General features: G+C 48.5%; 1 protein-coding gene across 1 annotated transcript; it reads left to right on the forward strand.

Annotated features, from left to right (window-relative positions):
* The first annotated feature begins 3,446 nt into the window (after positions 1-3,446).
* Positions 3,447-16,709, forward strand: LOC132324363 (TOG array regulator of axonemal microtubules protein 2-like). Its single transcript, XM_059840411.1, has 11 exons — positions 3,447-3,543; positions 4,272-4,404; positions 6,029-6,134; positions 6,873-7,108; positions 8,629-8,781; positions 9,898-10,015; positions 10,975-11,078; positions 12,437-12,641; positions 13,821-14,037; positions 14,886-14,972; positions 16,370-16,709. Exons 1-11 carry the CDS (start codon positions 3,447-3,449, stop codon positions 16,603-16,605), a joined length of 1,692 nt encoding a protein of 563 aa, XP_059696394.1. The 3' UTR covers positions 16,606-16,709.
* Positions 16,710-16,934: the final 225 nt, after the last annotated feature.

A 16,934-nucleotide genomic window follows, 5' to 3' on the forward strand; every position in this document is an offset into this window, starting at 1 on the left:
GAAGTGGGGCCGGATTTCCCCCTGGCCTGCTTCAAGTGTCTGCCAGCAGGAGCATGTTTCCCTGTGCAGCTCTTTAGAAGCTTCCCGGAAGTCTGTCCCATGAAATATGGAGCTTCAGAAGCTTTAGATTTTCATCGCAGCCTCTGTTACATTTTTCAGACCTGACTGACTGCCATGGTCTCAAGGAGGTTACCCTTGGATCTGTAGTTTCCCTGCCATCTTCCCAAATGCTCTTACCTTCCAAGACCTTGCCTTCCATCCACCATTGCCCTCTTTCCTCAAAGCCCAGACCTTACTGTCCTTTATTATTAAGCTGGCCATTCTACAGGGACAAATCATCCGGATTTGCAACATTGTTTTTTTTCTGCTTTGCTGCCTCATGATTTTATCCTCTGTGAAGCTGTTGTATAGAATGATTGGTTCTCAGAATTTTAACAGTCCTGTTGGGGAGTATTCCAGAATGAGCTCCATTGTTCTACTTGCAGTAAGAAAATCAACCTCTAGTCAGGCTGGCCCGAAAGTGGCCCAAACTCATACAGTTTAGAATGAAAATCCTTGGGGAAAATGAATTATCTAGTGTCAAGAACACAATTTACGTTTGGGTATCACTCCTGCAACCCTAGACTTTTCTTTGAATGTCCTCTAAAATATTCCAGCAAAGAGAAGACAATGTTGATCTAAACGCATCCAGCTATTAGAACCTGGGAGTTCTTTCAGGAACTGGAAATATGTTTACTAAAATCAGCATGAATAAGGGCAGATAAGAATCTCTGTCAAGAGCAATCTCCATCTCTGCCCTTCTCTATCAGACACAGAGGCTCTCCAGCATGCAGGGGCTGAGGCCTTTGTCATGCAGCAGGTTTCAGTCTGCTGGCCAAGAGAGCAATGTCATGTCTGCTGCCAGTAGCCCATCCCTTGGGAGAGGGTCTAGGCATTGTACCTTGCTGCTCTCAATCGCAATCTCTGTGTTTTAGGAGAGCTCTGCAATCTGGAACCTGTCTTGCCTGTTGCCCAGCATGGCATTTTTGGGGGCTTGAAGTCTGCCAGAGATTTACAGGAAGAACCTTTGCTTCCATTCCCAGGCCTCCCACTGAGCCAGGCCAAGGAGACAGATCATCCCAGAAGTGCTGATCTTAAGAGGGACAAAGAGCTGAGGGACACCTCTGGAAAGGTAAGGGATAAGGACAGGGATGAGCAGACTTACTTTCCAGTGGCTGTTTTGTGCTTGGCCCAAAATGTCACTGAAAATCATAATCTTCCCCTCCTGGGGAGTAGGGGATTCTCTTGGGAATATATTTGACAACTCCAGGGCAATTGCTTGGCCATTTCCAGTGGTGCCAAGGTCACTGGTTTGGAGATGGTGCTAATGTCATGCCAGAAGCATTTTTTTATGTGCAAAGGCTGTTTTAGAGAAGTTCTGAGTGGCAGAGCAAGCTACACATTAGTGAACGTGGGCGAAGTGCATTCCTTGGAAGCAGAGAAATAAAGATTCTAATGTTTGAGTGTAAGCAAGGCTGCAAAATCAAATGGGAGAGTTTGATTTTTCCTGGTTACCTTTGTGGCTGTATCTCACAGCCCTCTCATTCTCAAGTTTTCTGCTCATGCACATCAATGCTTCTGCAACTTGTTTTCACAAGACTCCTCCTTTTGGTCTGCTGGTCTCAGAGACCAAGTCCTTGAGAGCTGAGTCCTTCAGAAGCCAGGAAGTGAGAAACAGCTGCAATTGCTGGCCATGAGTCTTAAACAACAGCTCATTAGCCCTCCTTGCTGGGTGTTGCACATGGTTTTCATTCTCCTGCCATGGCCTGTAGGAACTGAACTGCCTGCACACTGGCCATGTGAGCTCTTCCTCTATCTTGGAGCACTCCTATGACTTTCATGCTTCAAGCAGGGCTTCCTGACATAGGCTGCAGTTGCAGCAGTGGAAGGTTGTGGCACTACAGTGATCCACCTCACTGTGTGTAATTGCTGAGGTGAGGACTGGAGACATTCCTCTGAAACTATTGGGATGTATATGGAGCTGCATTGATGCCTGTGGCACTCTGTGGACTCTGTGCTCCTGATGAGATGTTGTGTCTGGTTTGTGTGTCTCTGCTTACAGTCTGTGCTGTATTTCCATTGCACCTAGGTCCGTGCTACATTGGGCAAGCTGGCTCAAAAGAACTTAGAGTGGAAGAAAATGGAGCTTTTGGAAAAAGCAATGAAGAGGAGACAAAATGAATCATGCTTGCAGCTTCCTCCTAAGGCAGTTGAGCCCAGGGATGCAGCTGAAGCAAGTAAGTGGTGGCTACACTTGTGGTGGTCCTTTTTGACCACTTGCTTGCCCTTTGCACAATGTTGCAATCAGACTGGGGGGGCTGTTCTGCTTGCATCTGAGTGGAAGCTTGCATTAGGATTTAATTCTGTTTCCCAAAGAAAAATACAGAGGCCTGAAGTGTCTTGCTCATGGCCTCACTGAGTCAGTAACAGAAGATTAGCTTCCCACCTTCACCTCTAAAGTCCTTCAAAGTAGAAAACTTTGTCCTACAAAGAGCACTGGGGTTTCAGACTCTCTCATGGAAAGCAGCCTCCAGGGAAGGTGAGGCCAAAAGAATGCTTTTCTACCGGGGTGCAACCTGGAAGAAACAAAATTCATCTCCTTCTGATGAAAACACCAGAGATCCTTCTCCTGCTGCTCCCTGCTGAGGAGCTGGTGCTGTGGCGCTGTGCTGAAGCCCCAGCCAGGGCTTCTGTTGTAGCCCCAGGAGCAAGCAGCGTTCCCGACTGAATCCCGGCTGAGGGGCTCTGCCTGCAGGGCTGTGAGCTCTGCCCGAGGGCAGCAGCAGGGCCCTTAGGAGGCAGCACTCAGCCCGAGGGCATCACGCAAGGCTGTCTGCACTTTCTTTGGGAACTTCCCCTGCCTGCCTCTGGAACAGGAGAACAAAAGCAAAGCAATACTGGGTTTTTCTTGTTTCTTAGGGGAAGCAACACTGCAGTTTGGTTTTAAGCTAGAAGAGGGTAGATTTAGATTAGATATTGGGAGAATTATTTTTAAATAAGGGGGTGAAAAGGGGGCAGGATTTGCCCAGAGAAGCTGTTGCTGGTCCATCCTTGAAGGTGTTCAAGGCCAGTTTGCATGGGGCTCTGAGCAACCTGATCTAGATGAAGGTGTCCCTGCTCACAGGGGTTGGACTAGATGGTGGTTAGAGGTGCCTTCCAACCCAAACTCTCTAGGACTCTCTGATTCTGTGATCACTGTCCCATGTTAGCGTGCCATTGTTATACTCAAAGTTCTTTGGGATAACAAAGAGATGTTGCCCAGCTCCAGCAAGTTTTCTGGCCCTTTCGATCGCCACCCTCTCCAGCTGCCTCCACTTACAAGCTCCTCTTTTGTCCCTGCAGCCTTTAGCCAACCACCTGTCGCTGGCACAGCTCCTAGTGTGCAGAAGAAACACCCTGGTAGTGCCATGAAGAAAAAGGTCCTCAGGAAGCAGGACAATGTGCCCTTACTGCCCAGTACACCCACCCTCCAGGGGGATGGCAGCTTCCCACGCAGCTCCTCAGGTAAGCCTGCTCCATGGCAGCTTTTTCCTGCTGGGGTTTGTCCTTGCACAAGGAGCACAAACTGCCTCTTGCCTCAGCCAGCACAGCTGGGATCTTGGGTCCATAGCCTGTCCTGAGAATGAACAGCAAATCTACTTTTGAGTTCCCCCAAAAGTGGATAGTCTAGAATATTTGAAGTCAATGGAAACAGAGGTCAGGTGTGAAGGGTCAGGTATGGCTGGTCCCTGGTCGGTGCTCTGTGGGGACTGAGCTGGGCCCAGCAGGGCTGGCTTGTTCAGGCTTGGCTTGGTGCTGTCGCGAGGCAGCTGCAGGTCTTTCCTCAGGGAGCTGCAGAGTGCCCCTGTCCTCAGGGCTGGGGGAAATCAGGGCGCTGAGAGAAGAGAGGCCCCTGAGGGGTTCCCTCCTGGGCCAGCCAGTCCTGCTGTCGGCACTGTCTGGCAGGGAGCGGGAGCTCTGCGGCCTCAGGAACCTGCCGCTGGCTGTGGCACCTGTGGCACTTGGGAGCTGGCGCTGTGGGGGCAATTGTCAGGTGCAGCCTGGAGCTGTGCCCAGCTGGGGGAGGCTGGGAGCAAGCAAGGAGCCCCAGGAGCCAGCCAGCAGGGAAGTCTCTGAGCCAGGGGCAGGATGTGCCACACGGAACCCTGGCTGGGAGATGGGGCTGCAGGCCGCGCCATGGCGGGGTGCCTTGCCCGGGGCTGCAGCGCCCACGGCCGACCCTCTCCTTACAGTGACCTCGCAGACGGCCACTGGGGCCAAGCGACGAGAGGAGCCGCTCCGTGGGCACGGGCAGAAGGACAGAGCCTTTTCAGACCCACCGCAGTCCTTGCAGGAGGCACTCTCCATGCTGGGCAGCGACGACTGGTAAGGAAGGCCCCGTTCCCTCGGTGTCCCTCTTAGCGTTAAGGTCGCTCAGAAGCGTGTCTTGCTCGTGCCTCGGAGCGCCAAGAGCCCCGAGGGCCAAAGGGCACTGGGGAAACCACTGCAGAGCAGGGAGAGCATCAAGATGGGAGAGCAGCCTTTTCTTGGCCTTGCTCTGCAGCAGTGCTGCAGCTGCAGCAGGTCTGTGCTGTTTCCTCCCTTTGCCTGCTGCTCCATGGAGCTGCAAAGGAAATGCTGAGGGAAGAGAGAAAGCTGTGGGATGAGATGATTTGCTGGCTGAAGGCAGAGGTAGGATGGCAGCAGTTTTGAGTGTAGAGATTTGGGTGCCTTGGGCCGCTGGCCCAGGGGGACAGTAAGATTCCTCTCTGCTCCCACTGCTGACAGCAATGGCAGGGACTCCTGCATATGAGCCCCAGAAGCAGCTCCAGGGAGCTCCTCTTTCTGAGAAATGGACTGAGTTGTGCTTTCAAGTCCCTCAGCCTGCCTTTACTCCTGAAGGGCTTGTGGCAGAAGAGAAGGAAAAAGAAATAAAATCCTCGAGTAATCTTGCACTTTTGGAATTCAACTTTTCCTTCTCACTGCTTCATATAGGCCTGAGATGTTTTGTCAATACTCACAATGGGTCCCAAAATTCTATAGAGACAGAAGGAGGCCCAGAGGTGATAACCCTACAAATGTTGCTGATATTGGTTGTCTTTTTGATGTCTGGGTTTGCATCCACTCACTGATGGATGCTTCATTCTCACAGGGATAAGCATGAACAATTGGCCACAATGCATCTCCTTTGCTTTGCCCTGTCTCTTCTGCTTTCTCTTCCCCATATCTCTTTGGTGCCCTGTGAGGTGCAGAGAGCTTCTGCAGGTGTGGGGGGTCCTGATGACACTCGGGGGTGCCCGTGGGATCAGTCACCAGCCCTGTGCTGCAGCCCTGATGCCTCACACACCTTCCTGAGCCTGAGGGCCTGCACAAAGCACGTGCTGAGAGATGGAGTTGTTTGCACCTTCTAGATAACATGTTGCTGTTGTGGGGGTTGTTTTAGGAAGGAGTGTTCTGGGAAGAGCCAGAGTTTCAACAGTTCTTGCCCAGGGGTAGAATCTTCTGGGACATCCTGCTGTGGTTTTGGGGAATGTGTGAGGTGGAGTGGAGTGGGTGACACACAAATCTGGACTGTAGAGTGGAAACTCAGCTCCAGCGTGACAGGGCAGACTCTCAGTGCTGAACTGCCTGCTGGGGCTGACAAAGAAGGAAAATGCCCCAGTAACAGCCCAATGGGACTGTGTCTCAAGGACAGGTAAAGGGAGGTGACAAGAAACAGCAGCATGACCCGGCCTCACAGCTTCTAGCAGTGACAGAGGCACTTCATGTGCCAGAGATTTTCAGAAAGGACACAAATGAAGACTCTGAAAGCCCTCTCTTTGCCTCATGGATTTGTGTATGCTTTTGACAGCCACAGCATCCTGTGGCAATGTGTTCTGTGATTTGATTAAATACTCCTTGAAAAGCACCTCCCATGGTTTGACTGAGCTGCCTGCCTGGTCATTTCAGAGGGTGCTGCCTAGTTCTTGGGTAGAGAGAAAAATCAATCCTTTTGGTACTTGCCTTTCAGGGAACTGAAGGAGAAGGGACTCTTCAACATCCCACGCCTGGCTGAGTCCCATCCAGAAGTCCTGCTTTCCAGACTTCATGAGATTTGCTTGGCAGTTACCAGCGAGGTGAGAACATTGCTCTGAATTGTCCCCCATACTTCATACACGGCTTGTAGAGTAGCTATGTGCTTGTTCATCTCCATGTGTGCTCAGGCACTGCCTTCATTTCTGGTTTTAGACCTTCTATTTCTAATGTCTGTCAGCTATCAGTAGGATCTGTGTGTACATGCAGCTGTATTTACTGGTAGGTCAGGTGTCTGGCACTTGTCTCTGAGTGTGGTGCCATTATAATACAAGGCAGAAACTGAGACACTAATGACATTATATGGCAGAGTCCCAATCTCTGCCCAAGCTGTAATTGAACACTGCAAATGAGGCTGTAGATCTGAGCCTGTGTTTTCTGTTTCCTGTCTGAGTGCTTAAGGTACAGGAGTTGCTTTTTTGAACAGGAGCACTTGACTGTTTTATTTTTATGACTTGTGCCTTTATGGTTTGAAAGCATCCCTTACTTTATTTTGCTTCTTTGTTTTTCAAATCAAAGGGCCTAAAATCAAAGCAATTGACATTATAGAAGGGTTAAGTAGAACACTTCAGTGAAACATTTTCTTTATGCCTGCAGTAAGCAGGTGTGAGGCCAGAAATTGATGCCAGAGTAAGTGCCTTTCTTGGGCTCTTCTGCTCTTTCTGTGCTTTTATGTTCCTCTATACACAGCAGGACATGCTGTGATTTCCTGGGAGTTTTGTCTAAGGAAACCGGTTTTCTTTTCAAGGTGATTCTTATGTTTCTCCTCATGACTTCCCCAGGTGACCAACCTCCGGTCCAAGGTGTCCTGCTCTGCAGTTGTCACTCTGGGAGAGCTCTTTGCCATCTTGAAGAAGGACATGGACTCTGAGGCGGATGAGGTTGCTGTGGTCCTTTTCCACATGGTGCAGAACTCCCCAGAGTTTATTCAGAAGGCAGCCTGTCAGAGCCTGGGGATGATGGTAGAGAACATGACTCCTGCACGAGCAATGACTGTTCTCATGGACAAGGGAGTCAAGTAAGTTCTTCTTCTTCTTTTAGTGATGTTCTTCACCTTCCAGTGTGTGGGTGAGGGAAGGGATGAGAGAGAGAATGGGAATGCTGGGAGGGAAGGGTTCTGTATCCTGTATCTTCTGGGGATTCAGTGACTTAATTCTCTGATCAACCTCATTGCTTTCCTCTTGTCACCTGTTTCTGCCCTCCTGCAGCCCATTAGGTCACAGAATCACAGAACTGTAGAATATGGGGAGTTGGAAGGGGCCCATCAGGACCATCAATTCCAGCTCTTGGCTTTGCACAGAACAGCCCAAGGGTCACACACCGTATACCTGAGATTGTTGTCCAAATGCTTCTTCAACTCTGTCAGGCTTGGTGCTGTGACCACTGCCCTGGGGAACCTGTTGCAGGGCCCAAGCACCCTCTGGGTGAAAAACATTTTCCTGATATCCAAACTAAAGCTCCTCTGATGCAGCTTCCTGCTGCTTCCTGGAGTTCTCTGTCAGAGTTTCCTTGATGTGGTGAATGGAGGGGAAGTGGACGTGCCTGCAAGGGCTAAGGATAGAGCCTTGTGCTTTTGTGGGAAGAGGGACAATTGCAATTGCAGCTGTGAGTGCTGTTGCATATTTTGCAGCGCTAAGCACAGAGGCCCTGGGGAAAACCACATATCTTCATGATGCCATTAACCTGAGAAATAAGGAGGGTCCTTGCTGGGGTGTGGAGCACATGGGGGAGAGTGTGCTGGGTATGGCACAGCCTGCACAGCAGGTGCAGCTCCTGCCAAAGGGAATCTTGTTTGAGTGTCCTGGCCTTAGAGCTCTATGTTCTATTCAACCTGATGTTTCATGTTAGCCTTGAGATGATGAATCACTTTCCAGGCACCTTCACAGGTCGAGTGCCATGGGACAGCTGAAGCAAATGCTGCCCTAAGTGTTGGTGCTGGGCCTGATAGTCCCCAAGAGACAGTCTCTAGAACAGGACAACCTGGCTAAACTGACTGGCACCCTTTCCTCAGCTTTGCAATAGGGTAAAACACTCAGATGTATCCCTTGCCAAGGCTCACAGAAGAAACAGGCTGCATTGCTGGATATTCTGCAACTTCATGCCCCACAGCATGTTTTCCCTGCATTTGTTTTTTCCCAGAGGTCTGCAGATTTGGGGATGAATGGGTGGAAAGAGCCTCATGGTGCTGCAGCTCTGTGTACTGGGTATCCTCTAATGGGTCAGCATGAATTGTCCCTGATCTCTAAATAATTCATATGTGATCTATTACTTTAATTTTTCTCCAATGAAATTTTGGGAAAGAAATGGAGTAACAGATAGTGCAGGGAGACTGAATTCTTCCCTCTTCCATGCAGGCAGTCCTTCTGTACAATGCTAACTTAGTGTTTATCTGAGGACAGAACCTTCTGCAGGTGTCTGAAGCTGCAGGGAGAACCCAGGCTCCTTCCCCCAGCAAGGCCAGGGAGCACGCTCTGGCCAAGGCCTGTGCTGCTGCTGCTCCTTGTCCCTGTGCCCCAGGGTTTGCTCTCTCCTTCCCAGGAGCCGCTACACCCAGGCGCGGAAGTGTGCGGCCGAACTCCTCCTGTCCTTGGTGGAGAAGATGGGAGTCACCAAGCTCGCGGGCACCCCCAGGGCTGAGAGGCTGGCACAGGTGGCAGGGACACTGGCTCAGGACTGTCACAAGGACACCAGGTAATGATCTTCATGTCACCTCCAAAACCAGGAGAACCGTTTTGTGTTTGGCTATAAAGGCAAAACCACAAAAGAGTGGAAACTCAAGGAAATAATAAGGGACCTCTCTGTGTGGATAAGGGTCATCAGATCATGGAATATGCTGAGTTGGAAGGGACCCATGCAGGTCATCAAGTGCAGCTCCTGGCCGTGTGCAGGACAGCCCAAGAGTCACTCCATGTGCCTGAGAGCATTGTCCAAACGCTTCTTGAGCTCTGTCAGGCTTGGTGCTGTGACCACTGCTCTGGGCTGCCTGGGGAAATGACTGTACTGGGTAACCTGAGGTTGGCCAGCAAGAAGGAGCATTGCCACCTTGCTGTGACTTGAAGGATTCTTTACTGAGATCAAAAGAGTGCTCAGATTAGCCAGTCCAACAGTTTAGGTTGCGCAATAGAAAGCCAAATGTTGGCTAATGTTCATCACTGAAGGATCCCAAACATCTAGTTCACATTAACTTAAGACTTCCCTAGAAATAGTTCAGAGGTATTTGGCAACATATTCAGTCTTTCTAAACCTCTTCTGCAGATTTCTAGAATGCTGTTTTCTGTGGCTCAGTGACCTCCAAATTTCTTCTTGAAGAAAACTGTGGTTTCCTAGTGGCAAAATCACCCCAAACCACTAAAATCCCCTTACTTTGATGATGAAATTCCCATTAATAGCTGCCAAGAACACCAGAGCAACTAGCTGTCCCTGTGCATACATATAGTATAGAATAAACAAAAGCAAGGATGAGGTGAGAAAGGTAAATTACTGTGCAATGGCCGTAGGACACTGCTAATAGGCTCTGACAACAAAGCAGATTTGTTTCGCTTGTTCCCTGGGATCCTTTGATCCCACAGAAGCACACCCCCAGTTTCAGAGAGAAATGGTATTTTTCTCTTGCCCCACGTTCTCCTCTTACCTCTAGTGTTCAGCTGCAGCACTGGGCAGTGTCAAGTGAGGTAAATCTCCCTCTTTGCTGAGTAGGTAGTGCCTTCTCATGCAAGCATTGCACCTGATGAGTTTAAGGCATCAGCCTCTTCTGTTAACACTCCTCCTTGGTTCACTTTTCTATTCTTTCCTTCTTTCCTTCCTTAGGCATTATGGACAGGAGATGGTGAAGATGTTACTGAATAATCAAAAATTTAAAAAGATTTTGGAACAATCTCTTTCCCCACATGACCTGGAAGATATCCTGACAAGAATTAAGAAGAAAGTAAGTGCTTGGCAGGAGGAATATATCCTTTGTGCAAGTATTGTGCCTGCTAAAATGAGATCAAACGTACCCAATGTGTCTTTCTCTCATTCCTCTTCTGCTGAATCACTTTGCTTCTGGGAATGAGCTGTTAATCCTCAGCCTCTTCATCTGCAGACCACAGAGGAACTGCAATTATTAGGGGAAGAGTGGGGTTTTGAATACTTTGAATATTGGTCACAAAGAAGAAAGGGAAAGAGGAGAAAATGGGTTTACACTCAGTTTACGCCCCCACCACACTCTCCCTACTCTGCCCGGAGTAAAGCAATTAAGTGGGAATGGTGCTTCTGAACATAACAGAGTCTTTCCAAAAGAGACTGGAAGTAGCAGTACCAAGGAAATTTCCAAACATAGAAAAGATGTCCAAGTCAATCCTAGTTACTACGATTGCTGTCTGTCTTTTGGGAATACTGCCCTGCTGTAAAGCCCTGTGGAGCTGGAAGAAGCTTAGTGAATTCAGCACCATTCAATGGGAAATCATGTGTTTGTTTGGGGGGGATTTTATTCTTTTTATCTACACTACAGAAGGGAGTGTGCCTTGGTGCAGGAGCAGGGAGAGTAAGCGTTGAACCAAATCAACTTCCAGCATAATGGGCCAACCTCCAAAGAGTCCAATTTTTTCTGCTGCTTCCTTTAAGACCACTCAGTGCCTGTCAGTTTGCATTATTCCCATTTATGCTCAAGACTAATGAATTTGGGAATTTAGACTGCTGCTCAGTGTGGTCGCACCCATAATCTGCCTTGGGCTACTGAAAACACAGAGTTGGCATCACTGAATCTCTGGTCTTTTTCTTGTTGTAAATTAGGAAATGTTCCCCTAAGCCTTGGTAGCAGTGATCCTGGTTCTAACTTGTGTTTTAAAGAGGGAATTTCCTATTTTATTTTCTAAAGATTCATGAGGTTTCTCTATGTCTTTGTAGGGGATGGAAAACCAGAAGGATGAACACCCATCTGTCAAGGAGCTGGTGAAGGAGAGGAACGATGGCTCAAAGAAGCCCCAGGCCACATTGCCTTCTAGCAAATGGTACTGAGCACTTTTGTCAGATGTGACCAAGCACACGACAAACTTTACATGCCTCTTCCTCAGGCAAATCTTTCTGCTGGAGATGACCAGTGCCAGAGATTGTTTCCTTTCCCTACAAATGCTCTAGGATTAAAAATGTCAACTTCTGCATTGTGTTGAACACAACTTCTCTGCAGGGCTTTCCACAAAAATTGGGTGACAAAGAGACACCCATTGGTTGCAGCTCAGACGATCCAGTGCAGTGGTAGTGGCAGTGTTGTGGAGGCTAGGAGAGGGCTAAGTCTCTGCTGCCTGACTTGAGACAAGTCAATCCAACCAGGGTTTTTTTTCATCCAAGTGGAGTCCTTTTTAGATGGGTGTTTTAATGAGAAGTCCCAGTCTAGAAGCAAGATGCCATTCCCCAAACAAGCAGTTCCCATCCATGTGGTTTGGCCTGGCTGATTCATGGTTTTCTTATCCTGAAACAGTACAAAGTTTGAATAGTAAGTAGCAAGGCAATTCCTGAGCAGCTTTGGTCAACAGGTGTCTCAACGTGGACTTTTTGTCTTGCTATTCCTGTCCTTCATAGAGTTTGCTTGTTGGACAGCATGTTTGGTTTATTTCCCCCTGTGCTGCAATCAGCATTTAAGAGAGGAATTTGGTCCTTGCTGTCTCTTCATGCCAGTGGCAGAGCTACTTGTACCTGTTCTCCTCTGATAACAGAGGGAATTTATTTAGCTCTGTCATGGTCAGCAGTGGCAGGAAAGTGACCACATGCCTCAGTAGCATGGCTAGCATCTTCCTGTGCTCATGGAAGAGATAGGTTGATCCAAGAGGATTATTCCCGGAGGGTTTGTTAAGCTGTGCATCTAGTCTCTAGGGAAGCAAATGAAATGTGAGTGTAGTTCTGGCATGTCTGGCTTCTGTTTCTATCTCTGTTCCTGATTTTCTGGATCCTTCAGCTATGCCCCTGTTCATCTGTTCAGATGCATCTGAGCTGCTTTTCCAGATTGTCATGCCTGGTGTAGAGACACTTCTCCAGAATGATGAGTTTCCTTATTATAAGACACACACGTCCCATATGAGCAGGCATTTAAACTTGGAAGTAGTGTCTCTCTTTCCCCACAAAGCATGCCTTGGAAGGCATCTGAAGATAGATCAGATGCATCTCATCCTTGGTTTTCCTGAGTGAGCAGTGATGAGAATGTCACTTGCAGATTGTCTCCCATAATGATTGTCACGAGGTCCAAGTTGTTCTTCAGAGCCTCATGATTTTCTAGCTTGAAATCACATCATTACGAAAGCTCCTCAAGATGTTTGGCTCACAATTAACTGAAGGTATTATCAGCCAAAGGTCCTAATTTGGTTTTGTTTTCCAGGGTGAAGTCTGCCCCTGGTGGACGCCTCCTCCACCATCCTAAAGCCCAGGTCACATCACCTGCAGCTGTGGAAGGAAGGGAATCACTCCAGAAGCTTTACCATCTCCTGGAAGCCAAGGGGTTTCAGGCACGGATGGAAGGAGTGGCACTCCTCCTAGATCTGTGCAAAACCAGCCCCCAGCTGATCTCCAGTAACATTGTCCAAGTAAGTGGGGTATCTTCATTGCTCCTTTCATTTAGCTCCTTTCCCAAGCCTGTAGAAGTAAAGTTAATTCAGTGTGTCTTGGCACTACATCCTGGCTGTTTGGGACAGGCTGGTCCCTCTTACCCAGACAAATTTAATTCAGGTCCAAGCTTCAGGACAAGTTCTTTCAGCCCAGCTGTATTTGTCTGGCAGGTGCCTATTGCTGCTGTTCATCAGATGATGGCAGAATTTTCTGCTGGTGTAACTGCTGCTGTCTCCTACTCCCAGTTGGGTGAAGTGAAGGGAATCCAGCCATTGAAAGCATGGCAGTTATTCTCTAGACAGCAAATAGGTTTTCATGGGGAAGAGAAGTATCAGGCTGAGTTGGTTTAAATGAAATGTTTTTAAAAGGATACTTCTGTAAACTCCATCTTGACTTGCACAGGCACAACTCTGGCTGCTCATTTCCATCCTCATCCCTGTTCCTCTTGGTAAAATAGTGCTCACCGTTCTTGAGGGGCCTTTTTTTCTCTTTGGAAAAGGAGAAAAACAGCTAAGGACAGATCTATCCTTTCTCCTCCCAGTGGCTGCTTTTTCCCTTTTTCCAGAAAATGGTACCTGATGATGTGGCTGTCAAGGGACTGAACCTGCTCCAATGAGAGCTGTAGAGCACACTACATTTCAGAAGTCCACCTGTTAGTTAGAGAAATGGTCTGGATCCGGGAAGAGTTGATCAGAGCCTGCCCATCTCCAGACACAGGTTCTGAGACAGACAAAATAAAAGTTATATCTCCTCCCACCACAGTTTTGGCAAAATCATAACTGCCCTCAGTACTTGAGGCAACTGTATGGAAAAATGGGCATGGTAAATATCGGCTTCCATACTTTGAAAGCAAAGGTAGTCTTCTGAATTAATAAATGGAATTGATTTAATGATTTCTAGGTGGAGAGAAATACCATAGGAACTTTTCTGTCCCCAACCAAAATTCTTAAAAACAGGAGAAAATCTTTCAAGCAGCATCAGGTTGCGCAACTATTCCAGTGAGTGGCCCACAGGAAAATGGTGAAACTGTGCAGGCAAGGGCTGACCTGACGGAAAGATCCCTTTCATCTTTTATATTGCTGAGTGCTCATTTCTGCATGCCCTCTTGAAACAAGGACATTTTAATCCAGCTTTCATGTTGTTTGTTCTCTTCACAGATTTTTGATTATTTTGTCCTGAGAATAAATGACACCCACAAGAAAGTGAAGCAGAAGGCGCTGGAGGTGCTGGCAGAAATCATTGGACTCCTGGAAGATGCCCTGAACCCGGTGATGGTCCGTTTGGTGGAAGGGATAACAAAGAACCTGAACTCAAAGGATCCCGGGGTTCGTGCTGCAGCTGTGAATGCACTGGACAAATCTGTTGCTCATTTGGGTAAGGCTGAGCCCTGGCACGGACTCTCCTCAGCTGTGTCTCTGTCTCTCCCACACAAGAGAGCGCTGAGTGCCTTGGGAGCTGTTGTTGTCTGTGGAACGCTCCAGCTGACACCCACCAGAAGCTGTGGAGGTGCAGTCCTTATGCACCATCCCCAACAGGCTGGAATGTGCAGCAGCATTTCCCAACAGTCCCAGGAGCCCTGGGCTCTGTGCTGCTGGTCTGAAGAGCAAGTCCTGGACTACAGCTTTGCTACAATTCAGAGGCAAAGGGGTTTTGGAGTTTGCTTGGGCCCCGTCTGACTTCCCAAATGAACAGCTTTGCTGTTGGCATGAAGGGACACTGGCCCATCAGAGCTTCTGCAGAGCAGCCACCTGGAAGGCTCCACAAGGCACTGGGGGAATATGCCTGAAAAAGGGAGTGTTGAAGAGGCAGGTCTTCAGGGGCAGTTTCCACTTTCTCCACCTCAGCTGCTCTGTGAACTCACAAACTGCCTGAGTCAGTGCCTTTCTGTGTCCCAAGTATGGGCTTCTTCCCTTTTTGCTCTGGGATGCAAAACCTTTTCACTGCTTCCATGTGACTGAACTCTTGAGGTCCCTGATGTGAAATGTTTTAACATCGCTCCTGGGACAGCAGACAGCTTTGGATTTACAAATGTGAAAGGAGAGCTTTTCTTTTGGAATTTTAAACCCTGCCAAGTAGGCTGGAAGGAAAGAAAAAAAGGATTCAAAAATCAGCAGAAATTGACTTTATTGTATAAAATGGGGTTGCCCCTGCCCTTTTCCTCCCCACTCTCCTTTCTCCTATGTCCTCAGAAGAGTGAGCAGAGATGTGTGTTTCGCTTGTAGATGAAGTATCAATGATGAAAGAGCTCAGCCACCAATGGAGCCAACTGAGTGGCCAAGCTCTGCTGGAGGTCACGGAGCGTATCACAGGTATGGCCTCCCCTTCTAAGCCAAGAGGTCTCTGAGGGAGTATTTACAGGGGATGCCTGTGAACAGACAGCAGAGTAGCTCCTCCACATCAGGAGGTGCTGAGCTTGTCCCTCCTGCCCAATAGCCAAGGCAGGTGTATTTGGCAGGCTTTCCCTGGCTGCTGCAGAGCTGTGCAGCCTCTGAGATGGGGGCAGAACCCTCACTGAGGCTGAGCTGTCACTGGGGCTCTTCTCAAGTTCCGTAGTGACCAAAGTCTTTAACTGCATTTAAACTCAAATGAAGTCCCATTTTAAAATGGGGACCAGAACCCTTTTCCTGCTTAGCAGAATTGGTTTTGGGTACTTTCAGGAGCTCTTTCAAAGTTGATGACTGCTAATGGATTAACAGCATAGAGAAAATGAAGTCTCTTCCACCACAGAGTAATAAATGGATACTACATAACATTTTGCCTGATCAGAAAATAAGACTGGTCTCCTGAGCATTTCAGGTGTTGATCTCTCAGCCAAATCTGCCATGCAAGGAGCTTGTTGGTAGTAAATTTTTGTCTGTGTTTGATACAGTTCAGTTCAGAAAGTGAGCAGAGAGCAGATTCCAGAGACAATGTGAGAAAACACTTGTGTTCTGGCTAAATTTCAGTCCCCTGTGTAGCCTTTTTCTCTCTCTGTGCCCCTATTTCAGTGCACATTGTAAGAAAAAATGCCATTAACATTGGGAAGGGAAATGCCATTAAAATGTGGAGATGCTCAAATGTCAGGGCAATGGGGCCTGGGTAATTCTCTAAGATACCCGGAGGTTTGAAAGAGCTCTTTGTTGGAAGCCACAAAAGCACTCTGCCAAAGACACCAGCTCGTCACTGCTGTTTCTCATCCAGCTATCAAGCAGCACCCATCTCTGGTGGGCTGGAGTTTTGAAGTGTGTTCTAATACTGCCCTTTGCTGTGGGCCATGGAGCAAGGGGAAGAGTCAGATAAGACTTTTGGCCCCTGACATCAAAGTTACAAGAATGGAATCATCTCTTTTATTAGAAATTTCTCAACTGCCTTTGTAGGATGCATTGGATGCATTTCCAAATCTTCCGTGTGGGTTTAGACAATTTCTTAATGGAAATAAAAGGCAATTTGACATTTTATTCATTGTTCATGCAGAAACAAATTGTGAAATAATTTAGTAAAGGTACCAAGTCTGCCAGAGGTACAAGGCTCTGTTTGGAGAAATTAGTCCTGAGGGGTTGGTGGCTGTTTCAAGGATGATCAGCTGCTTTGCCCATTTCTGGGTCATGGGGCTCTGTGTGCTATTTCACTGATCTTGGCCAGAGAGGCTTCCAAGAAGCAAAACCAGAGGTAGATCCTTGTTTGCATTGAGGTTGATGAGTAAGGAGCTGTGTCTCTGTCCCGGCAGATCTTGTGGAATGGGTTTATGCCAGGAGCCCTGAAGTGGTCCAGCGCTACGCCCTGCCCGTGCTCTGGTCCTGCCTGGAGAACAAGGCGCTGCCTGTCCGAAGCGCCAACGTCTGCGCTGTGGTCACCAAGCTTGCCTGTGCCCTCTGCGAGGTGATGGGCACCCAGCTGATCAAGTGTGCTGAGAGCAAGCCTCCACACGTGCAGGAAAACCTCTCCAGCCTTTTGGGCTGGTGAAGGTTTCATGTTCTCCAGAAAGCTGACCAAGTTCTGAGTTGGACACCTCCGGATGGGAGTTTTAGCTGTGCCAAAAATGACCAAAGACTAAGGAAGGGTGTGCATCTGCCCCACTCTCTCCATCGCCCTTCCTAGTCATGGCATGGGGGGCCTGAAGCAACTCCAGACTGAGGATTAGGTGAAGATCAAGCATGGATCAGCCTCACACAGAGGTAAGCGGGGAGCTGGGCTACTCTCTGGTGGGAGGAAGGGCCTTGTGGCAGCCCAGAGAGGCTGCGCTCATTGCCAGGGAACACTTGTGCCCTGCATGTGCCCCTGCAAGGAGCTGT

This window comes from Haemorhous mexicanus, chromosome 3 (assembly GCF_027477595.1).
Source record: "Haemorhous mexicanus isolate bHaeMex1 chromosome 3, bHaeMex1.pri, whole genome shotgun sequence".
Lineage (NCBI taxonomy): Eukaryota > Metazoa > Chordata > Aves > Passeriformes > Fringillidae > Haemorhous > Haemorhous mexicanus.

Bases quoted from the DNA above. Each gene is read 5' to 3' on its own strand.
- LOC132324363 (XM_059840411.1), top strand. From the start codon at position 3,447: ATGAAGAAAAAGGTCCTCAGGAAGCAGGACAATGTGCCCTTACTGCCC. The intron at 3,544-4,271 runs GTAAGCCTGCTC...CTCTCCTTACAG, and splicing joins CTTCCCACGCAGCTCCTCAG to TGACCTCGCAGACGGCCACT. The intron at 8,782-9,897 runs GTAATGATCTTC...TTCCTTCCTTAG, and splicing joins GACTGTCACAAGGACACCAG to GCATTATGGACAGGAGATGG.